Raw genomic sequence first — 24,407 nt, 5'->3', positions numbered from 1 at the left:
AAGTTATGAGAAAAAGACTTTGACAGGCTGTGCCGGGTGCAAAATCCAAAGGGATCCACAGAGATGACCGCAGGTGACAGACGAGCGCTGAGCGCAAACCTGCGCAGTTTTAAGAGCGCGCGCACAGTCACGAGCCACTTTAATACCTTCGGTATGAAACACACGAGCGACTGTATTAATATGTAAGGAAAACTATAAACTTAAGTCGGTACAATGAACAATAAACTCAACGCGTTTAATAACTTCTCCCAACTGATCTCAAAGTCGTCTGAGAATGGGAAAGAACAGGTTTGCATGGAAGCCTGTGGATCTCCGTGTCACTGTGGACCGGATCCTTGCGTTTGTCCTAAAGATGGATTCGACGGATCTAAGGTTGGTTTAATACGCGCAAAGTATTTCAAGTATTTGTACTTCAAAAGTAACTGTAAATACTTTACACACTCCTGGGTTTCTTAGATAACAGACTGCATGCGCAAAGGTTAACGCGTTTTTTAACAAACATTTGTATTTGTTTTTATTTCTAGTTAAACCATAGTATAACCGAAAATTTTCGTTTAAGATTTTTAGTTAACAAAGCGAACTTAAGGTGATATTTTAGAGAAGCATTGCCCTTAAGTTCACACAGGTGCCCCAACAAAGTAGCACTAAAGTTCATCTCATCCCTGTTTTACTTTTTGTTTGTCATAGAAAAAGAACTAAACATTTTGTCTGTCGTTTCATTCTTTTGCAAAACTTTTTTTAAGTGAGTTGAACTTTTGAGCCACTTTACAATTTTGTTTGTGTTTACCACAGGATGTCCATTTTGCTAGCACAAAACCCTAAAGCATGTTCTAGAACTGAACAGAATTTGGTAAATATGAGTTAGTAAGTGGTCTTGCCCAATAATGTAAAATTGTGTAAAAAATTAAGCATTTCTCTCTGTGCCGAGCAGAATTTCTGGTCTTGTGATAGTTTAGTCGGACAGCTTGGAATAATCTGTTCTTTGATGGTCTGTAATGGAAAAGTTTTGTGCCAATACTTGTGTGTGTGTGAGAATATAAAAGGCTTTGGAGTGCTAAGGGTGCTTTATTGATTTGTAGAAATGAATTATCTATGTAGATATACAGTACATTGAAGTGCTCATATATGAACTTTTGACATATTTATTTTGATAACTATGATAGTGAATGAAACACAGACTTGATCAGACATTTAAACTCACGAACGTTTTTTTTTTAGGGGAACGGAGGTCCGCGTGAGGCCTGCATCGCACAAAAACATGCTTTCGATAATCTTGCTTATGAACAAGGGAGTCCCAATGAATTAAAGCCCAGTTTGTCTGTGGTCGAGGAGAGTGAAGTGAAGATTAAGGTTGAGGGAATGACCTGTCTATCATGTGTCCGATCTATTGAAGAACTGATTGGAAGTCTTAGAGGAGTTTTAGAAGTGCAGGTGTCTTTAAGTGATAAAGAAGTCTCTGTGAGGTTTAATCCTGCGGCGGTGACACCTGAGATTTTAAGAGAACACATAGAGGACATGGGGTTTGATGCCTCCATTCAACTACGACCTCCAGGAACCTGTGCCTCTCACGCGTCCGACTGGTCCGAGGTGACGTTGGGAGTTGAAGGCATGCATTGCGGCTCATGTGTTAAGAACATAACATCAACTCTGTCAGGAGTGTTTGGGGTTAATTCTGCATGCGTGTCATTGGAAAAAGGAAGCGTTGACCTTCGATTCGACCCGTCTCTGCTGACCCTGGAGACTGTTAAAGGATTATTAGAGGAAATACCACCCGGGAACTTTAGGGTTTCCATCCCTGGTTGGAACTCTGGACATAATTCCTCGGTCAGTATTGGAATAGAGGGAATGACGTGCAGCTCTTGTGTTCAGACCATTGAGGGAATGATGTCTAAGAGAGCCGGGGTTCGTTCTATTATCGTTTACTTACAGGAAAAGAAGGGAATTATAACCTACGACTCCAGTGTCACCCATTCAGAAGATCTGCGGGAAGCGATTGAGGACATGGGATTTGAAGCCTGCTTAGAACAAGGTACTGAACAACAAAGATATATTTGACACGTGCCATAACTGATGTGATTTGATGTTAATGATGAGCTGTATTTGAACTTACTTCTCTGATCTGGATGTTGCCATGGATACGTGGCATTTTCATTGCTTTCCCTCACAAAAGCATCGCTTCAGAAAACATTTAGTCACTTTTGAATTATAAAAAACTAAACCGAGTTATTCACATATCCGTACTCTTTGACAACTTATTTACATTGTGTGATGTTTTTTTCTTTCCCTTGGGTATTTTTTGCATTTTTTATCCACAAAGTGAAATGGAATGTAAAAACTTTGAAGCTCAATATCTCAGCAGTGCTCAGAATGCAGACACAATCTTATCATTCCAAAGCGACAATTTATTATCCCACCGGAGTCATTCGGGTTAATTTAATGAAGAATGGATGTGCTTTTTATAGCTTAAACATTTTGACATTAAACAACTTTTAAGCAATACTGTAGAACGTTTGCTCACAGGTTCCCCCATGTGGTCGATAAGCGCAACTGTTTGTTACCAGTGTCATAAAAAATGTCATCGTATAAGCTTCCCTGTGGGCATTTGTTTTAGTAAGGTGATGAGACCGGCGAATGCAGAAACGTTCTTTGGAAAACCATGTGACACTCTTCAGCAGGCCTTGTGTACCGACCCCAACACAGAACTCATAGAGTGTACTTGTTGCCCTACTATGAGCCTGCTCAGGTTGAACTCGTCCAGTTTAGAGTTGTTCTAACACTGCAATCATTTTAAAAACATTATTTTAGGCTCAAAAAACTACTGTGTTGCTTTAAGATAGCTTTTCATAGTAACATGAATTTTTATTTGGGTAAACTGTTCCTATGGTATTGTTTATATAGTCACATTTAGAATTGTAATAAATAGTACTATAGTTCACACGGGTTATAAGAATGGGACCTTAAAATAGTAAACTTTCTTTGCCTCTTAAACCCAGAAGTTAGCATCTTTATCGTGTCCGGACACTGTCTTCTCTTTAGCCAGTGATTTCTGTCCAGAACAAAAGTTTCTTTACAACACAGATTGCTGTTCTAGAATAACATAAAGTGTTCTTGAATGACCCGAAACTACGGCAACCCTTCAGATCTAAAAGTAAGAGAGTCTAATCGGATTAAAGAGGCTTTAGGCCTCCCTCTCTCTCTCTCTCGCTCTCTCTCTCTCTCTCATGCTCTCTCTCTCTCTGTCTCTCTCTCACGCTCTCTCTCTCTCACGCTCTCTCTCTCTCTCTCTCTCTCTCACCAAATGTAGGTGGTGTCTGTGCAAAAAGTCATTTCAAACAGTTAATTCTGTGGTTAAATTCTGTCATGAATCACAAGGAAGGAACCCAATTGCAGGCAGGAGGTGGTGAGAAACAAAGACTTTTAATATAGGGAACAAAACACAACACAAAAACCCACTTGGGGGTAAAACAACAACAACAAGGGGAATAAAAATAACAAACTCAACAGGAACAATAAACTACTTACTAGACTAACAAAACACTTGATACAAACTGACATAAACTAGATAAACATTTACTAATGGCTGGAACAAGGTAGACTAGACTAGACAAGGTAGGCTTGGGATACACAACGAACTGGAACGAGGGAACAGGTGTGCGGCATGAACTAATTTACAATACAATGAACAGACAAGAGGGCTGGAACATAGACAAGACCTGGAGAGAGAGGGTATGACGATCCAAACATGAAACAATTGGTCCTGCCATGATTCTGCCAAGAGACCAAGAAAGACATGACATATTAAGACAGAATCATGAAAATATTCAATCGTAAAAGCTACTTTATCTGTTTAGTGCAGAGTGTTGTGTTTGCAGTTCAAAGGTCATGGGTTTGAACCCCAGTGAAAGTGTTTGCATTGTAATGCACGAGTTCTATGTAATACAATCTGCTTCTTTGAAAGATCCATCGATCTGTCAGACGTCCAGTGGTGCGAAGCAGCTGAATCTACAAACCTGTGTCCAGACGGCCAAATCTCCACACTCGACCATCACAGATAACCCAAACGGCTCTGAAGAGAGACAGACACACAAATGTTGTGTTCAGGTGACCGGCATGACCTGTGCGTCCTGTGTGGCCACCATTGAGAGAAACCTGCTGAAACATAAAGGTAAATAATGGCATAAACCTTTAACCATCACGTGTAAACTCAGAGGTGTAGATGAGCCCTAAAGTGTTTTTGTAGGTATTAGATCAGTGTTGGTGGCTCTTATGGCTGGTAAAGCCGAGGTGAAGTACGATCCCGCACTTCTGGATCCGTCACGGGTCGTTCAGCTCATCTCTGATCTGGGTTTCGGAGCGTCTGTGATGGAGGAGAACACAGTGCAGGATGGGATCTTGGATCTCTCTGTGAGTGCACACATTATATTCATTTGACAAGAAGTCTCTGAAGTTACAGAAACACTGCATCTAGCTATTTAAATAAAAGATAAGAAGCTTTGCTTCCTCCCTTTGTTTTTTGTATAAAACGGCGGGAAGGGAGATGAAATGGAAATTCTTATGAAGGGCTGATGTAGAATTCAACAAAAGAGTGTATTGATGTACGTCAATTAAAATCTTCCAAGCTTGTTTCAGTCTCGACATGGATATTTCGTCAGGTCACCGGTATGACATGTGCTTCCTGTGTCCATAACATCCAAAGCAAACTTTTGAGGACTGAGGGGATTCTGGAAGCCTCCGTTGCCCTGGCAACAAACAAGGCTCATGTGAAGTTTGACCCGGATTTGATAGGCTCTCGAGATATCGTCAGAATCATTGAGGTACAGATAATTAAATTATTGATAATGAGAGAAAGATGGGTGCTTGTTATACTAATTTCTCTCTCTGTCTCTCTCGTTCTCTGTCTGTTCACAAGGGTTTGGGTTTCGGAGTGTCTTTGATAAAGAATGAGGGATTATGGAAGAACAACATGTTGGACCACCAAGAGGAGATTCGACAGCAAGTATCTTTGTTAAATATTATTCTGTGTGTGCACCTACACTGTAAATAAAATCTGTAAAAATTGAAACTTTCTGCAGCTGTAGCGACAGAAATAAACCATTAAACACATTTTCTTCCCTGTAAAATTTCAGTATATAAGGAGATATAATATCCAGGATATGATAAATAGTTTTCCCGTTTTTTCTTGTATATTTTTGATGTTATGAAAAATAAACTCTAAAACATTAAACCTTGTTAAAAAACTGAAATGTTTGGCAGCTGGGTGCAGCTGGGGCGCCGGAAATGTACAGTAAAATTACATGGTTTCATGGGTTTCCTGTACATTTGTGGTCTTTTTCTGTAATTTTACGTTTTACATTGATACATACAAATTTCACATGCTAAATCTGTAAACATAACATTACAATTCTGTAAATTTATAGGTTTTTACAGTGTAGATTTCGAAATATGAGGAACCTAAGATGAGATATCTATAAAATCACAGTAATATCTCCTACACATCAATGAGATTAAATAAAGCAAATGGAAAATTTTGTTTAAATCTCATCTTCTCTTTGGAAAAGAGTCAGGAATCTGACAAATATCTTTTGAGTTTGAGAAGAGATGTCAACGATGTGTCAAACTCAGCTTAGATTTGTCAAGTCTGCAATCAAAAGTCAATATTATTGAAGATCTCAATATCAATTTAACGATTTCTCATCAAATTTACAGATTATTTCACCTCTACAATCTACATTCATTTACACCTCCAGACTTTTCATGTGTTTCAACAATTACACTTTGTTCTGTTTTTATTTTCTCCTGAAACATTTTAGGAGAAACATCTGATATTCCAATAAAACATAACTGAGAACTCCATGAAATCTCTTAAAAGAGATCTCTTTGAAAGAGCAACATCAGGGCGCGTAGTCATGAAAAATCTGAGCGCAAAGAGAAAATACTTAGAAATGTGGGCGTTTGCCTTTAAAATTACAGAAAAGACCCTAGTACAGAAAAAGTATTTCATAAAGCATCTTAACCCTTAAAAGAGCTCTTAAGGTCCAAAATGTTAGTAGTAGTGAGGAGGACTTTTAATAGACTTAAGAGTTTCTTTAGCAGGAGAGAAAATGGATGAAACACAAAAGTGAGAAATACATGACGATTCCCATTATTACTTTAAAGTTTTATCCGATTATTCTGTCAGTGTTCAACTTTGGTTTATCTCGGATTTCTTGTATATCTTCTTTGATGCAATGCAAATTGTAAATGCTCTATAACATTAAATTACATTGAATTGAATTGACAGTGAGTTAATTAGATAAAAGTTTTTGTCTTTTCTTCGCTCAAAGTTGCTCTCAGATTGATGCTGTATCACTTTACTCCAACGTAGAAGTTTTTAAACTAAATTAAGAGCTTTCTTAGTGGAAAGCTTTCAGAATACGGGCCCATATCTTTACCTTTCTCTTTAAGGATGATGTCAGTCCTAAAAACACTATAAAAATCTAGTATGTAAAGTATGTTTTAAAGGATGAACTCACTCTGTATGTGCAGATGGAAGCACTCGTTTCTCTTCAGTCTGGTGTTTGGGATTCCTGTGATGGGTTTGATGATTTATATGATGGTGATGGACAGTCAGCACAAGGAACACGGTGGCTCTATGCCCGCGGATCAAAACATCTTACCTGGTCTCTCCATCATGAACCTGGCGTTCTTTCTGCTCTGCACACCTGTTCAGGTACAGTGACACCTGACCTTAGAACACCAAACAGAAAAATAACGATTGTTGCCCGACAGGTTTTCTGAGCAGTCCTATTAAGCATTGATCGTCTTTTTTCTAATTCAGTTTCTAGGTGGTCGCTACTTCTACATACAAGCTTATCGTTCGCTCAGACACGGTGTTGCCAACATGGACGTGTTGATTGTTTTGGCGACCACCGTTGCATACGTGTACTCTTGTGTGGTGCTGCTCGTGGCCATGATCGAAGGAGCCAAACAGAGCCCGCTCACATTTTTTGACACGCCTCCCATGCTGTTTGTATTCATTGCTCTGGGACGCTGGCTGGAGCATGTGGCCAAGGTGAAAAACAGTAAATGAATTTGTTTGCCATAAATAGTCTTTAGTGCTGATATGGGGTTAAAAGTAAAGAAAGAAAGAAACAGTACTTGATCTCTCAAATGTGTTACTTTGGCTAGAACGATCTCCATGCTCATAAAATCAAAGCGATTATTATTTACCTGTCTGAGATCATTATGAATGCTTCGTTGACCTTCTATTCACCCGTTCAGAGTAAAACTTCAGAGGCTTTGGCAAAACTCATGTCTCTCCAAGCTACAGATGCCACTATCGTGTCCCTGGGCCCTGACAACACTATTATCAGGTTCAGATCACTGTCATCTGAATAATAATCAATTCATTTATTACTGATGTGATTGCCAGTTAAATAGCATTTGAAGTTCATTTGGTTTTTAAGGATGTCGTGTTTTCTGTATGTCAGAGAGGAGCAGGTGTCTGTGGATCTGGTACAGAGGGGTGATGTGGTGAAAGTAGCTCCAGGAGGAAAGTTTCCTGTGGATGGGAAGGTCATCGAGGGCACGTCTATGGCAGACGAGTCTCTTATCACGGGTACATGACTTATTGCATCCCGCCGTAGGCAGCTAAAGTATCATTATGTAATATCTGTGCCATTACCATACAAAACAAATTCATTTGATTATTTTATCATTTAAGTATTTAACAATGTTCAAGTATATTTTTAAGTATACCACTTGGTACTAAATTGCCCCACTTTGTAGTTTATAAAGGGTACAGTTGTAAACTTTGAGTACACAACTAGTTTACAGCGAGATTTCGGTGAGAAGTACATAAAAGTAAACTGAATACATACTTTCTTATTTTAAGTTAAGATGAAGTATACTAATGGCATACTAAACAAATTTTGTAAGGCCAGTGTCAACCAATTGTAATTCAGAAATGATAAAGGTTTCCCAAACAAAAACTTCAAACGTCTTCCATAGTTCTGACAAACAGATATCCCCGACCCCAAAACAAACACTATTGGTTGAGACAGTGTTGTGCTTTGGCAGACAATTTTATCACGTTTAACGGGAATCTATGTTCGTCGTGTTCTTGTGGTTTGGCATGTTCATAAGTTCTCATGGAGTGAAAGGGTCAGAAGCTGTTTGATGGAATAGAATCTCAGTCTCAGTATTTCTCCAGGTGAGCCAATGCCTGTGATTAAGAGAGCGGGGAGCTACGTGATCGCCGGCTCTATTAATGCTCACGGAGCTCTGCTGGTGAAGGCCAGACATGTGGGGTCAGAGACCACCCTCAGCCAGATAGTTAAACTAGTGGAAGAGGCTCAGACATCAAAGGTAACACGCACGCACACAAACACACACAAGATAGGTTTGTCCACACACAAATACATTCACAAACAGAATTATCGTTGATAAAAATACAGTACATAATAATGCAATTTTTCTTTTAGACATTTTCTATAGTGAACATGTTTTTATGTTGGGTGGTGTAACTGTATGAACTTAATAGAGTGTAAAAAATTATTAGCAGAATTGTAAGAATTTGTTTAAATATTTTTTGGTAAAAAAAGCAGCGGAGCAATCTTGTTAAGAAATCTTTTATCATTTTTTTGGAGACATAACAATTTTTTTGGAAATAACATAATATAATATAGTATAGTATAGTATAACAACATAACATAACATAACATAACAACACAAAATAATATATTTAATGTAATATAATTTATATAATATAATTTATATAATATCATTAATAAAATAAAATACATAACAATACAACATAATATAATATAATTACTGCAATATAATATAATTTATATAATATAATATTATTTCTATAATATAATATATCATAACATAACATAATTTTTATAATATAATATAATACAATAAAATACAATATAATTACTGTAATATAATATAACTTACATAATTTAATATAATATAATATATACAATACATTTGGCAGATGCTTTTATCCAAAGCGACTTACATTTCATTATACTAAACATTTGTTTCTATGTATGTGTAATCCCTGGGATTGAACCCATGACCTTGAGCTACAAGAATGCACAATACAATACATTATAATTTATATAATATAATATGTATAAAGTGTATATGTTATACTGTGTATAATAATATTTATTCAATTACATTTTCACCATTTGACATATCTAAACTAAACATTTCCTCTTGTCAATCATCATGATTTCTATCCTGATGTCTTTCTTTCTCTTTAGGCACCGATTCAACAGTTAGCTGATAAACTGAGTGGCTATTTCGTCCCCTTCATAGTCGTCACCTCAGTGCTCACGCTGGTGGCGTGGCTCATTATTGGCTTTGTGGACTTTAACATAGTTGCACAATATTTTCCTGTGAGTTATCTTCTGGACTGTATGTACGCTCACACTTTACACACGGGTGTGCACAAGAGACAACTCTCGTATTATCTCTACAGGGTTACGACCCAAACATCTCCAGGACAGACGTGATCATCCGCTTCGCCTTTCAAGCCTCCATCACGGTTCTGTCTATCGCGTGTCCGTGTTCTCTGGGTCTGGCCACACCCACCGCTGTTATGGTGGGCACTGGAGTGGGCGCTCAGAATGGCATTCTTATAAAGGGAGGAGAACCTCTGGAGATGGCCCACAAGGCAAGGCCCAACGCTTAAACCCTTATATAAAAAACAAAACTATTTATATATGTCTGTACCCTCCCTCTGCTCGCCCTGCAGGTCCAGGCTGTTATGTTTGATAAGACGGGCACCATCACTAATGGAGTGCCTCAGGTGACCCGAGTGCTGGTGCTGTGGGACCGAGCAAAGCTTCCTCTCCGGAAGGTTCTGGCTGTGGTGGGCACGGCTGAGGCGAGCAGTGAGCACCCGCTGGGCACGGCTGTCGCCAGGCATTGCAAAGAGGTCTGAAGAAACCAACACACAACACTTTGAGACTCTAGTTGAGTTTGATGACAAACTTCACTCATGAAACTCTCAAGTCCTGCCAGCCAATCGGCTCGCACGTCAGCGTGACTCAAGCTGATAGGCTGCTTCACTTGCATTATTATGTTTCATGTGTTTTGATGGGACCATGAAACAGTTTTCACAACAGAGTATTTAGGACACGCCATTGTGTGCACATTTCATCCATTAGATGTTAGATTGTGAAATGCGTCCATTCTGTTTACACACAATGTCATTTCATTGGTTAACACCTGGATTACATCAGCAAGTGAGGCAGACAATGTGATTTTCATGAGGATTTAGCCCTCTGAAAGGGGGACATTCGATAGCCTTCTATCGTTTTAAACCCACATCCTATTAAATACATTTTCACTTTTGTTTACTATATTTTATTGCACTTATACAGACGAGCATCCAAAAAAGGAGCTTTTGCTGACTTTATGCATATATATACAAACAAACAGTGAATGAGATTAATGAATAGAAACAAAATGTGACTTGCTGTCCTCACTTTTGATTTGATTTGTTGAAGTGTTTACACAGTTTTCTGAATGTCTTCTGGTGTGTTTTTGTATCTCTGTAGGAGTTGGGTTCAGAAACTCTGGGGTACTGTTATGACTTCCAGGCCGTTCCCGGCTGTGGAATCAGCTGTAAAGTTTCTAACATAGAGAATCTGCTGCAGAACAACCCAGAAACACACGAGACCGACGGATCGAAACGCACATCAGCATCAATCCTCACCCTCCATGGAGCCACCACAGATGAGAGTAGTCTGCTGGTGGAGACAGACACAGGGTCAGGTGCGAGGAATCTGCATTTCTGGTGCCCCCTAGTGTGAGATTTGAGTATTACTAGAGACTTTGATGCCTTTAAGACAACCTTTTCTCTTTTACAGCATTTAAAAAAATAGAACATAAAATAGAAATGTTGTTTTTACCCTCTCTTCGGCTGTTGCTTATGCTGTTTTTATTGATTTTCCATATAAGTGACACGTGTTTTAATAGGCAGAATGACCCCTTTGTAATGTTTTCCAGACTGTCCTTCATACTCTGTGTTGATCGGGAACAGAAGTTGGATGAAGAGAAACGGTTTGGAGGTCACAGCCGATGTGGATGATGCTATGAGCAGCCATGAAACCAAAGGACAGACGGCCATACTGGTGGCTATTGATGGTACACTGTCATATCCATGTTTATACAACACAATTTTATTTTTACCTTGTGTACAATTCAAAGTTTTTCAATAAAAATAACAAAGTCCATTTCTCTCCAGGGTGCACAATGGTGAATATTTCACTGCAAAGAGATGAATTTCTTTCTTGGTTCTTTTGTTTTCCATATGAACATTCTGAAATCAAAATAGATTTATTTGATAAAATAATATTGAATTAGGTACTTATTAAAGAGGTCAAACTTAATTCAAGTTTATTTTTCTTATACCATTAGTAGAACTTTAACTTGTTTGGAGAGCTTAAAGTCACCTAAAAACAAAGATTAATATTTTGAGTAATTTCCTTTCTCAAGAAAATGTATCTTAAAGGGACAGTTCACCCAATTTGTTTTATTCTGTCATCCTTTACTAACCCTCAAGTTGTTCCAGACCTGTCTTCATTTCATTTTTCACAAAGGAAGTTATTTGGAAGAATATCAGTAACCGAACAATCGATGGGGATGAGATTTGTTTGGTTACTGACATTCCTCCAAATATCTTTAAATGGTGACCGAATTTTTATATTTGGGTGAACTGTCCCTTTAAGAAATGTTTGATGTTTGTCCTCGAAAACCAAAATGCACATCGATAGCTATATGCAGGATCAAAAAAGATGAAACACAAAAAAATGAAATTAATCGTAATTGTCAATTTTGACTTTCAACAATTTCAAAAACAAAATAATCAAGGTAAAATAATTATTGTGTCGCGTTCCGTTTTGGATGGATTATATATAATTATATAACCATATATAAAGCACACCCCTTTCCTTTACAGTGGTTCAGCTGTGCTATTTCTTTACATTTATTTTTAGTTAAATTCAGTTTTCATTTTTCTATGCCGTTTTAAAAGGTAAATGAGTCATCGTGTTAAATAATCAAGATCTCGGTATTGGCCAATATGATGGTGATTATGATTTCTGTCATAATCGAGCAGCCTACTGAAAAAATTGAAGTTTTTCATTTTTAAACTAATGATATTTGGTCCCATCAATATGCATATTAAGTGATGTCTCTTTGTTTGCCAGTGTAGTTTAAGCTTGATCTTCACAGATTTTGTGTGGGTCTGAAATGGACTTTATAAACCAATCACGTTTTGTTTTTGTTTATTGTTTGTTGTCAGGGGTTCTGTGTGCTATGTTAGCTATAGCAGATACGGTGAAGACGGAGTCGGCATTGGCCGTTCGTACCCTGAGCAGTATGGGTATAGAAGTGTTTATGATCACAGGAGACAACAGACGCACAGCCCGGGCCATCGCCACACAGGTACACATGTCTTCACTTGAAGAAAATAATGAGAAGCCATTGAGAGTGCCGTTCAAAAGATTTATGTGAGGTTTTTCCTATTATTCTAAAATGTGGAAGTGAATCTTTTACGCAGGTGGGCATCAGGACGGTGTTTGCGGAGGTCTTGCCATCACATAAAGTGGCGAAGGTTCAGGAATTGCAGGAAAGAGGTCTGAAGGTGGCAATGGTTGGCGACGGGGTGAACGACTCGCCCGCTCTCGCTCAAGCAGATCTGGGCATTGCCATCGGAACAGGCACCGATGTTGCTATAGAAGCTGCAGATATCGTTCTTATACGAGTGAGCCTTTCCATCACGTGTCAGTCGTCAGCAAACTGTTCTTTGTAACAAAAAAGACAATTTCAGAGTTGTTTTCTCGATTGATTTAGAATGATCTGCTGGACGTCGTGGCCAGCATCGAGCTGTCTAAAAAGACAGTGAGGAGGATCAGGATTAACTTTGTGTTTGCTCTAATTTATAACTTGCTCGGCATTCCTATCGCAGCAGGTGAGCAACACGCACAAACACCAACTTCCTTTTCAATTGATGTTGTGACGTTACAGACGTGTTGTTGTTTTGTTGTCAGGTGTGTTTATGCCGGTTGGTCTGGTGCTGCAGCCCTGGATGGGTTCTGCTGCGATGGCAGCGTCATCTGTCTCTGTGGTCCTGTCTTCTTTACTCCTGAGGCTGTGAGTTCACATCACACCGAGATCAAATCATCACACGCACACGACTCTTAGAGATCCTGTAAATATCTTAAAATGTTTTTTAACAGCTACAAGAAGACATCAGTAGATGAGTATGAGGGGAGAGCTCAGGGTCATAAGCTGAGTCTGAGTCCGTCTCAGGTCAGCACACACGTGGGAATGGAAACCCATCGCTGCAGCCCTCGTTCATTTCACAGAGGACGGGACAGAAAGAGGTGGAGACTTTCCAGTTCAGACTCCTCCTCTTTTAACTCAAACTCCTCCCACACATCTCCAGCACAAGCGTGCCTCACCGCCCACTACTCTCGACTGGATTCTCATGTGTCTGAGCGCAACTTCATCGTGTAACTGAACATAAATGTATTGCTGAAATACAAACAATGACATTTCATTTTAAATGATGTCTAGATTCTTTTTTCGTCTCATGCATCCCCACAGTCCTTTTAGCAAGGTTTATTTTTCCCTTTTAATTAAGTTAAGTTGACATCTTATATTCCTGGTCCTCGCCTCTCTGGGGCAGCTGCAGGAAATTATAGATCAATATTATGTGTCAGTGAAAACAAACCGGTGGAAATGTATTGCACTTACTGCCATAGCTTTTAAAAGAGATGAATCACAACCAGAGCTAAAACAAGTGGTTTAATGCTGGGATTTGTTTGGTTGGCAAACCGAGGTGAATGAAACATCTGCACCTGCGGTTTGTCAATGATTCTGATAACAGACGTTTACAATAACTATGATGAATGATTTGAAATAAACTAAATAGACAATAAACAATAGACATTAACGGATATGCTTTATTTTTATAGCAGTGTAAAATAAAGTGCATGACCCCTCAGTGACCTCATCACTTGTGATCTGTGTCATGTGCGATGTTATGTGATGCAGCACAAACAAGATGTTTGTCTAAAAAATACAAAGCATAGACTAACTTGAACCGGTTGTAGTGGTGTCTTAAACAGATTGTGTAAGCTCAGAATCCGTCTAATTTATTCATCATTTATTCACTCTAATGTGGTTGTAAACCTGTATGTGGCTCTTTCTTCAGTGGAACACGACAGAAGATATTTTGAGAAATGTCTCAGTGGTTTTGTGTCCATACGATGGGGTTCAATGTTGTTTGGTCACCAACGTTATTTAAAATATCTTTTTGTGTTTGTTCTGCAGAAGAAAGAAAGTCATACAGTTTAGAATGACTCATAATTTTCATTTTTGGGTTCGAGCCGGTTGAAAATCTATTATAATATGTGTGATATGAGATGCGGTTGAGTTGTTATTTGAGTCGCAGTACATGAATTGAGCAGGGGCCGCTGTGTTTACTGCAAACTTGGAAAACGTGGATGTGCAGATATTTCTTTAATGTAAAAAATCCAAGACCAAGTAAATATATATTAAAGAGACTTTTGTTTTAATCATTTTTGTTTTTAAATCGCAGTGTAGTTTTGTTATGTGACATAAAAGATTTTATTTTACAAAGAAATGCGCAGCAGTAAAGAAATAATAAAAGGGCAGTTGTTCACTTCGAATTGTCTCGACTCATTTTGTAAAAATAAACCGTGAAATTGTATCGCAAGCTGAGTGAATCGTAACATCTCTTACAAGATTGTGTGTTTTTGCATTTTGCGTGCAAATGACTGTGTAGTTTGGATTGTTTTTTTGCACCCTTCTCAACAGAAGAATAATATTTCTATGTGCAGTTCCATAACTGAAGTCTTGTGTTTTGCAAAAGCTGAAACTACACATAAATATAAATTAATCTAAATATGAGACATACAGGATTAATTGTGGTTATGGCAGACATTTGGGATAGTAAATACTTCACATATAATATTATGTATCTTGAAAGTTGTTACTTTAGTTATACACAGCATATATTGTACATTCATAGCAGTTCAATAGATAAATAATAATGTTGTTGAGACCTAAAAAAAGCCTTTTTCCTACTTTTACATCATCTGTATGTCTGGAATCATGGATTAACTTATCTTTGTGTGTGTGTTTGTGTGTGATACGATCCGGTTAATATGAAGAAGTATTTTCTGCAACATGTGTCCAAAGTTTTGGAATGAAACTACGACAGCATGTCAAAACCACCTTGTTAGCATTTCAGGTTTTTCTTGTTGGACATATCGTTCCATATTCGAAGGATCTCCTCCGGTGAGATCTGATGTACAGTCAACACTTTTCTGTAGCGGCACAGACTGTACGTCATCTTAAAGTGGTTAAATCCGGTGTTCTGGAAGAGATGAATGCCCAGTTTGCGCAGACACAATCCCACGTACACGTCTTCCAGGTGCAGGAGTCTCGTATGGAGCGACGCCTTGTACACCAGCTCGGCCACGTCTCCAGAGAACACGTATCCGGTGCCGGAACAGAACGGCGGGTACCTGCTGTCAGGATAGAGCTCTCTGGACATAAACCACTTGTTGCGGGCGTCCCGTATGGGTCCTCCGTTTATCACGCGACCTGTGAAAAAGCGGCGCCGCGGCTTGGCATTAGGCCTGAGAAGGTTGAACACCAAATTGTCCATGTTGATGAATATGTCGCTGTCGGTTTTCATGACGTAGCGAGCGTCGGAGCAGTACGTGGACACCCAGCGCATGCCCATGAGGGTCTTCAAGGTCAAATTGTGGTAGGAATCCACAAAGTCCTCCACCAGGATGTCGTGGAAGATCTGACTCTCCTGTTCCACCATCTGGTTGAGGACCGGCTCCGTGTTGAAGCCCAAGAGGAACAGCGTCAAAATGCGAACGTCTCCGAACGTGTTCTCGTCTCCCCACGTCTCACGGATGGCCTGCCGGGCGTTAAACTCCTTGTGGTTGGTGCTGATGAGGAGGACGAGGAAGGGCGGCGTGCCCTCGCATTTCTTGGCCTCGTTGATGAGGAACTTGAAATTGTGCGGATTGAGGGAACGTGTGCGGATGTTGCTGAGCGTATCGTTCTTCAGGGGCCTGGCCGGCGGCTTGCGCACCGTGAAGGTAATCTGACCCACGTAGGCGGTCGAGGGCCGCGGGCCGCTGAGATACCACAGAGCGCTGGCCCAGCACACCACGGTCAACATGTAAAAACACGACACCTTCGATGGCATCTCGGATCACCTGTCAATCAGCCCACGGGCCAATCACGTGAAGTTATTTCAAGACCATCGCTTCAATGAACTCATACCAGCCATCTCAAGGCTGGTTTGGTTTTGTTTGGAAGCATTGCTCTTTCTTGATATATTTTTCCCAATTCTACCTTCTCTTTACTGTGTGTGTGACTCATGTTTTCTCTCTCAGATGCGTCTCGAAGCTTCATTGACTTGTGTTTTTGCTGAGATCCGCTTTCCCAGTCTTGACCTTCTGTCTGTGTGGGTCATCGCCGCACTGCGTCTGACATTAATAAAGCGTGGATGATTCTCAGTTCAGGTTCTCCAGGACATCTGTTTGTAGATCAATGAAAGTCGAGATGCCCTTGTCTCTGGTGATGGGTGTACGCTCTCTTCCCAGATCTCACGGTTAGGCTGCGTGTGAATCTAAACTGGAGAAAAAATGTCATATATTAGTGCTGAACTCATATCATATCATACATAAGATCATTACACAAAAACTATTTTATATGCAAAATTGTATCCCAAAATGAATGTGTGGTATAAGACTCTATAAACACGTGTTTGTTATTATTTTAATAGTAATGGCTATTTATTTTAATAATAGCCATTATTATTATTATATGTTTTGAAATATATGATTTTGTGCTATACATTTTTTTTTTTAAATCAATGGCTAGAAAGCACAAATATGAACAATAAAATATTTTTTGTGGTGCTGCCGTCGTCTATTTTATTTATTTTGAATACTGTAGAACAAAAAATCTACAATTATTTAAACACGTTAATAAAAATAATAATATACAGTAAATCAAAACTATAGATATAAACTAGTGCTGGTATTAGTAGTGGGTTTTTAAATTCCAGGTACAGGTGGTGAGAGATCTATACGTCTCGATTATAAAACAGCACTTCAGCAGAATTTGTGCACCTGAAGACACAAAACAACACACACAAACAACATCAGCAGCAGCAAGTGCCTGGGAAAGACTCCAACAACAGTAGAGTCAGATGTGATTCCCAACACCCTCAGCTTTCTCAAAATCTCACTTGAGAGGGAAAAATGACTCATCAGATTTTTTCTAAATCTCTATTAACCTTGTGTACATCCATGTGAGAAGCTTTATTTTATTATCTATGAAGAGCCCATGTTGTCTCACACAGATGGACATACTGTATAGAGATATATTGGGCAGCCTGAATCATTGTCTGATTAAAATGATATTGGCTGGAGAAAAGGTTTTAAATATGAATTTTATATATTTTATGTCGTATATGTGCAATATTGTTTCTTAACTGTGATAAAAAATACAGGTTATCACAAAATATACTTTGAAACTTTTCCTAAAAACACGTGAATCTGAACATTTAAAGGTCTGAAAGAGGTCTAAAATATACAGAGCTTTTTCACCGGTTTCTCCAGTTGTATTTTTTTGCAAATAAATGCAAGAAACAATATTTTAATTTGAAATTCGGGAGAAATATTGTTGGTATCTCACAGAGTGAAAAAAAAACAATCATTTTAAACACATATCTATAAATTGTTCATTTGAAAATCAGAAAGACTGATTTTGAAATGGTCTCAAAATTTGTCCTGCAGATACTGTAACAGTGTTTAAACTGTTATGAGATCATTCTGAAACAACATGAGAACATGTGTGTCAACAATAGAATGTGTAATAAAACAAAGCACTAAATTACAATCATTACATTAAATTATAAAGCCACGGAATCATTTTAATGATTTAATTATTTGTTGATGTTTATATATGTAACATAATATACAAAGAAATGGCTGACATCTGTTATTAATGGGTTTATCAAATGTAGGTACTTAGCAGAATATTCTGGGAAAGAGATGAAAAGGGTATTTTCTTTTACTAAAATAGACATTTTTCCTCTTGATTTCACTTTTAATTTGGATCAACTCCAGCCTCTCGTTCTTTTTTAAAAGGTCAGAAACATGCAAATACTGTAAATGTCAAAGAATTCAAGCTAAAGAAATACATTCTGTGTTCACTGAACAATACTTCTACCTGGAATTCACTTAAACTGATAGTTCACCCAAGAAGAAAAGAGAATTCTCTCATCATTTGTCATTTCAAACCTGTGTGACTTTCTCACCTCTGCAGAACACCAAGAAGATATTTAGAAAAATGTTGTAAACTGGAACCCATTCACTTGCATTGGTTTTGTGTCTATACACTTGAAGTGAACGGGGTCCAGTGCTGTTTGGTTACCAACTTTCTTCGAAATATCTTCTTTTGTGTTCTGCGGAAGAAAGAAAGTTATAAAGGTGTGAAATGTCATGAGGGAGAGTAAATGATGACAAAAATTTCATTTTTGGGTGAACTTCCACTTTCACTAGTTTTAGTGAGTCACAGACTATCCTCATGTACTCAGTCAGTTCCCTTTCACTGTCATTGTAAGAAACCACAGTGACATCATCACCTTTATTTTAGGTGAACAGTTCCTTCAATATAATATGTTTATGACAGAATGTCAAGTGAATGTCAACAATATATCAGACAACAACACACTTTCTGAACCCTCTGCATCTCTTGTTCAGTGATTATGTTCTGTAGAGGCGATACCATTTTGTAATTCAGAGCACAGCATCTGTCTTCTGTTGCCGTGGGATACTCAGCTGTTGCCATGGGGCATCCGGTTTAACAGTTCTAGAGCACAGTGAATTTCACTTAAAGTGACAGTACATCAAAACTCTTCCTTTTATGAATATCTGTTTGTTAGATTTAACAGAAAAATCAATAAGGTGTTGGACCCATGGGTTTGACATTAAAGTGAGTAAATAATCAAATAGAGTAAATTGATTCATTTTAAGACTTATTTTCCGATCCACACTTGATGATCGTTGCGTGTTAGTGTGTCTGTGCATATCTGTCATGTGAATGCAAAAGTTTCTGAGTCAAAGCCATTTCCTGATCATTTCACGGTTGTTGAATGACAGTTAAGGGCCAGAAGATATATCTTGTCCTCATCCTCAATGATTTAAGACTTTCTCTCTCTCTTTCACCATCATAACAAACTGAACCAAACATACGATCAAATAAATATTTAAAGTACATTCATAAAGGCTTCATGTTCCTGCCAAATGCAGATGGACAGACAGCTGTATCAGAGAGTAGTGTCTTATGGAGAATTGTTTCAGACTGTGGCCGGCATAATAGAATTGTATTTATATAGAATTGAATAAATCAGTCAGAGACATGTACAGAAAGAGGAAACCTTCCACTGACCATTACTGATTCATATATTTAATGTATATACTGTACATACTGTAGATATATACTGTGTTCACTGGAACTTGTATTTGTAAATGTAAATGTGTTTAATCAGTCTTGTTTACGGCTGGTCTTTGTGTTTTAATCGACCGAAGCTGCATCGATGGTCAATTGTTTCTAAATCTTTTCAGTCGGACTCAATCTGTTCTAAACAAAGTCTGCCGAAGCCCAAAACACACTTCTCAGTTCAATGGCGACACATTTGTCATGTGTGTTATTGTGCTTGCCAATGTAAGACTTTCTCTGATTTACGGATCAATAAACAGATGGCTGCCCTCTCAATCCTGAGCTTGTGTGTGTGAGAAAGAGATGGCTGCACCTGGAATAGATATTTTCCCTATGAAGTGTAATTCAAAGTTAATTTAAGGTTAATTCAGCTTTGAATTACAATTCCTTTCTAAGACTTTAATTCTTAAGATTGAATTGTTTAAAGCTAAAGACAAATGCATTTTGCATTAGTGAAAAAGGCAGATGACCGCAAGCTCTTGCATTCTCCATCAATGCAATGATGTTTGTGGGTTGACGACTGCCATGAGGATTCGGTCTATTAACACAACACGTCTAACCACTTCTCAGAATAATGACGCTCTCTCCAGTACTTAAATATTTATGTAAATAAATGCTTAAACATAAGATGGCATCTGTATGCTAGGGAAGTTTATTCTCCCTGGGCACAAAGACAAGCTGCTTTGAATACAACTGCGTTATATTATCTGTGCAAATACAAACAGAAAGAATTATTCAAGACATTCTTTCACACTAACATTGAAACAAGCCATCGCAAATAAACAACAATCTGTACACAGCTTAAGCTTTAAACAGACATGTTGCTCATGTGCATTAAAAAACACAATATATTTAGAGCCTAAACAAACAGTTGCGATCAATGTTATTTTTAATTACTCAAATTAAAAAGTTGAACATCTCTGTTCCTTGAAAACAAATATTGACCAAATAATGATGGGAAAAACTTAACGAAAGGAAAAATTAAGATGTTGCCTCAAAAAAAATTTGAAATAAGTTTTAATCACCACAACTATAATAATAAACAAAAACTAACATAGAAAGGAATGAATATTATATAGAAATGTAAAAAATAAACAAATAAATCATTAAATGACAAAAGCATATACCAATATAGCTAAAACTTGATCTAAAATGAACATTAAAGCTAAAGATCTTAAAATAGAAGATAATTTAAAATATTTATAAAATTAAATTCAAAACTTAAATAACTGTGGACACATTTATAGCAGAAACTGAGGGCAAGTATAGGGGTGTGACCCTGTTAAGCACACGGTTAGAGATTCTTTTTTTATAAAACAGCTGACCTGGGTTTTAAAAAAGGCCCTAAGAAAAACTTTTAAGCCTCATCAAAAGTTTACTTCAAAGATATTAAAGATAGTTGATTTAATGTTGAATCAATGTCGAAATTAACAATAAATCACTTTGTTTTTGCTATCCAGATTATTATGCCGTTAAATTGGTGGGTGGATTTTTTACTTCAGCAGAATTATTCCCTGGAAATCAGAAGCATACCAATCCATGTACTTGTATAACAAGGTTATAAACAAACGAAATCTTATAACCACATATATTCACTGAGAGGTTTGGTACATGTAGAAATACTTCCATTCACATCACTAAAATATAGTTTCTTTTTCTAAATCTCTATAATGTCATATAAAACCCCACCTTTAGTTTATACTTTGCCACTTCATCCTCGATGTGACAAGTAGAACATTATCTGTAATATTGACAATTTATTATTTCATATTAGAATGCGCAGAAGAATGACGCCAGTTTCTGCATAACCCTCAACAAACAATCCACATCGACCTTCTCATATCTGAAACAGTCTGATTTTACACCAAATGTTCACAGATTTTACCGACATAGCTGGCACGAACCCCCATAGAAACGCACGCAGAATGCTTTACGCATGGCGCCATACTGTCTTAAATAGGTTAAACGGTTCCACAGAGAACATTTACGATTTCTGTTCTTTGTTTTGGAAAAAGCTTCCACGGACTAAAAAAAGGTAAGAACAGCCGTTGACTAAAACGTTCTATGGGAAAGCAGAAATGGATATTGTATGACATTGCTGCGGAGATCGTTTTTAGCATCATTGTTTGTTTTGAAGAGCGCAACGTGAGAATAACACGACAATGCAGCGCGTGAAGCGCCTCGACGCACCTGATGACAGTAAATGATGGTGTAGTGATGTGAACGTACCTTTCTCAGTCGCATTGTGTGCTTTAGTGAGATGCTGTGTGTAGTGTTTAGAGCAGAAGAGGAATGGAGGATCTAGTGCAAAGGATGCTGCGGGTTACAGATCTGACCAATCAGCACCGCGCATGCGACCCCACACGACAGAAGAGCGCCAGTACGCGTACGCACTGCTCATTTACCAACAACACTACTGCAATCTCCAACGACCCTTCAATAACTTGCTTTTAAATGACTTTCGTTTTAACATCTTTTCTTTAATTAATAATCCGATCAGGGGTTCGTGTATAGGAATATGTGTATGCGTGCGTTTATCTTTATTCAGTCGAGCAAATTTAAACTTAAATTTCTTATGTCTGAAAACAAATGTATTTGTAATAAATTACATTACAAATGATCAATAAATGCTATAGTCTATTGCTCATGTCAGCTGAAACAGCAAAGCAGGGCAGGACTGGGAAGAGAAATTGGCTTTGGCATTTTTTGGCCAACATCGGCCCTCCAATATTTCTGTCGACTGAGGGGGGAGGGGGGGGGGTTGCGCCTGGGGAATGGTTTAGCCTTTGACCGGGGAGGGGGGAGATGAAAACGATTCTTTTGCATTCGCGTTGTGTGCATTCGCTTTTATAATATGTCCGTCTGGCAATACGTAAGCTTGCAAGTCAGTTAGATGGCCAGTCCGCCCCTGCATCAAAGCTAAATATTAAAATTTCAGTCATCAGTTATTCCCCTCATGTGGTTGTAAATCTGCTTTTCTTCATTGATTCACATTTTGAGAAATGTGTCAGTTGTTTTTGTTCATACAATGGAAGTCAATAGGGTTCAATGTTGTCAGCGTTCTTCACATGCCTTCTTGTGTGTTCTGAGGAAGGAAGTAGGTTTGACGTGACACGAGGGTCAATAAATGACGAATTCTTTGCAAACTGGAAACGTTTCCTTTTAATTTATAACAACATATCCAACATTGTAGAGTGTTGCCCAAATTATGTTTGCAAATGTTCTTACCATTTAAGTTATACGTATTTACATTGCTAAAAACAGCATTTCTGTGAATGTCAAATGCATAAGAAAAAATATTTGAGATAAATACGCTGTTGGTTCCAGAAGCATGTTTTTATTGAACTATTGTCAATGCTTTTGCAGAATAATGCAGGCAATTTATCCTTACAATCCAAAAACATATCAGGAATTCTATCAAACAGAAGCAGAAATCAAACGCTCTATAAAGAGATTTAAAGAATACTTCGCATGGAACACAAGCAATGATACATGAATTCTGAGTCAAACGTTAACAGTAATTACCAAAAAGGATCATCATTATCATATTTCCCCGATTCCTCTTGCACACCAGGTGCTTTAAATAAAACTTTCCAAAAGATTCAGAATGTGATTAAAATGTGCCGGCAGGAGTATAAAAGAATACAAGCATGCTAACATTCATTTCTCCATGAACAGAGCTGTGAGATTGTTCTATGATCGTGTATAAACGGCTGTATGGCGGATTGTGTGAATTCATCAATCGTCCTCATAATATCGATTCTGTTTAATCTGATCCTCTACAGACAAGAAGTCATTGTCACCCTGGCAGAGGCCTCCGGCTTCACCCAGCGCTCCGGAAGCTTTGGTGTCATGTTTATCGAGCGGATTCTTCCTCATTTCTGCCTCCCCCTTTGATTCTATTCCAAAACCCAGAAGGTCATCCAGCTGAGATGAAGCGCATCCTTTGCTAGAAAAGTCGTCTTTAAATTCAGGCAGCAAAGCGGAACTGTCATCAAACCCTGCAAATATGTCGTCTAAAAAACGCGAAGCGCTGAACTTTGGGTTGTCGTCCGACTCCTTCGTGGAAGCAAATGTTTCTGGATGTTCTGTGATGTCCTCGGAGTGTTTGGCACTAGGTGTGACACGGACGTCCTGATGAAGGTGGAAAACGTCAAAGGCCGTCATCTCACTGCTGATGTTTTCGTGTTTGAATAAATCCTGAGGAGGAACCGAGCCGAAGTCCAGCAGATCTCCAGCGTTTAAAACTAGAGCGCTGTTGTTATTATTATTGTTTGCGTTTCCGTTGGCTGTTTGGCCGTCTTGTATTTCATCTATCAGTGACACTTTAACATCTTCTCCTTCATTCACTTCACATTGCTTTTTCGTTTCACTTTCCTCATTATTATCTTCATTCTTTGCCTCTTCACCCATCTCACTTGCGTTCACGTCTTTTGCTTCGTCAACTCCGTTCTCAGTTTTCACCTCAGACTCTTTTTCTCCGTTCATCTCTTGTTCATCCCTCGTGTCATCTTTATGCTCTGCGGTCATGTTGTTTTCTTCACAGCTCTCTGTGGTTTCGTCTGGATCTTTTTGTTCGGAAACCTCGACGGTTGCCGGCTCCTCAGGCTCTGAAGGTTTTGTAGCTGCTGATGACTCTTCTGTCGTGACTTTAACATCTCCTCCTCTGTTTTCTGCTTGGTTTGCATTGGTCATTTCCCTCTTGCTCGCTTCTGAGGGTTCTGATTCAGCTTGAGGAGGCCACATCGGTTTAACCACCTTTATATCCTCCTCCACGGTGAAAGACTTCTTCGAGGAATCGCTCGGGGGCGGCCACACGACCGCCATTTTATGTG

The 24,407-nt window shown here is 38.4% G+C and overlaps 2 protein-coding genes across 6 annotated transcripts; one reads left to right on the top strand and one right to left on the bottom strand.

The window, feature by feature from the left end:
- The first annotated feature begins 57 nt into the window (after positions 1–57).
- On the top strand, positions 58–14,698 carry atp7b (ATPase copper transporting beta). Of its 4 annotated transcripts, XM_056749962.1 has the most exons (22): positions 58–372; positions 1,219–1,824; positions 1,930–2,029; positions 3,959–4,165; positions 4,241–4,404; positions 4,620–4,814; positions 4,910–4,992; positions 6,526–6,709; positions 6,818–7,051; positions 7,261–7,352; positions 7,470–7,597; positions 8,192–8,346; positions 9,258–9,392; positions 9,476–9,670; positions 9,752–9,934; positions 10,560–10,776; positions 11,011–11,148; positions 12,308–12,450; positions 12,566–12,769; positions 12,859–12,976; positions 13,056–13,158; positions 13,245–14,698. In XM_056749962.1, exons 1-22 carry the CDS (start codon positions 214–216, stop codon positions 13,522–13,524), a joined length of 4,023 nt encoding a protein of 1,340 aa, XP_056605940.1. In that variant the 5' UTR covers positions 58–213; the 3' UTR covers positions 13,525–14,698. The 4 variants fall into 4 exon arrangements, with proteins under 4 accessions (XP_056605940.1, XP_056605938.1, XP_056605937.1 ...); XM_056749960.1 differs by having other exon boundaries at positions 1,219–2,029; positions 4,653–4,814; XM_056749959.1 differs by having other exon boundaries at positions 1,219–2,029.
- Positions 14,699–14,834: 136 nt separating this feature from the next.
- Positions 14,835–21,891, bottom strand: b3galt1a (UDP-Gal:betaGlcNAc beta 1,3-galactosyltransferase, polypeptide 1a). Of its 2 annotated transcripts, none has more exons than XM_056749964.1 (2): positions 21,802–21,891; positions 14,835–16,695 (listed from the first exon to the last, which is right to left on the bottom strand). In XM_056749964.1, the coding sequence occupies exon 2, from the start codon at positions 16,262–16,264 to the stop codon at positions 15,275–15,277; it is 990 nt and encodes a 329-aa protein (XP_056605942.1). In that variant the 5' UTR covers positions 16,265–16,695; positions 21,802–21,891; the 3' UTR covers positions 14,835–15,274. The 2 variants fall into 2 exon arrangements, with proteins under 2 accessions (XP_056605942.1, XP_056605943.1); XM_056749965.1 differs by having other exon boundaries at positions 14,835–16,690; positions 21,802–21,849.
- Positions 21,892–24,407: the final 2,516 nt, after the last annotated feature.

The sequence above is a fragment of the Triplophysa dalaica genome, chromosome 6, assembly GCF_015846415.1.
Source record: "Triplophysa dalaica isolate WHDGS20190420 chromosome 6, ASM1584641v1, whole genome shotgun sequence".
Taxonomy (NCBI): Eukaryota; Metazoa; Chordata; class Actinopteri; order Cypriniformes; family Nemacheilidae; genus Triplophysa; species Triplophysa dalaica.
The sequence above is the reverse complement of the archived record's forward strand: the minus strand, read 5'-3'. Positions and strand labels throughout refer to the sequence as shown.

Coding starts and splice junctions, on each gene's coding strand:
- atp7b (XM_056749959.1), top strand. CDS start 214: ATGAACAATAAACTCAACGCGTTTAATAACTTCTCCCAACTGATCTCA. Junction 9,393..9,475: donor TAGTTGCACAATATTTTCCT/GTGAGTTATCTT, acceptor TTATCTCTACAG/GGTTACGACCCAAACATCTC. Junction 11,149..12,307: donor CATACTGGTGGCTATTGATG/GTACACTGTCAT, acceptor GTTTGTTGTCAG/GGGTTCTGTGTGCTATGTTA.
- b3galt1a (XM_056749964.1), bottom strand. CDS start 16,264: ATGCCATCGAAGGTGTCGTGTTTTTACATGTTGACCGTGGTGTGCTGG.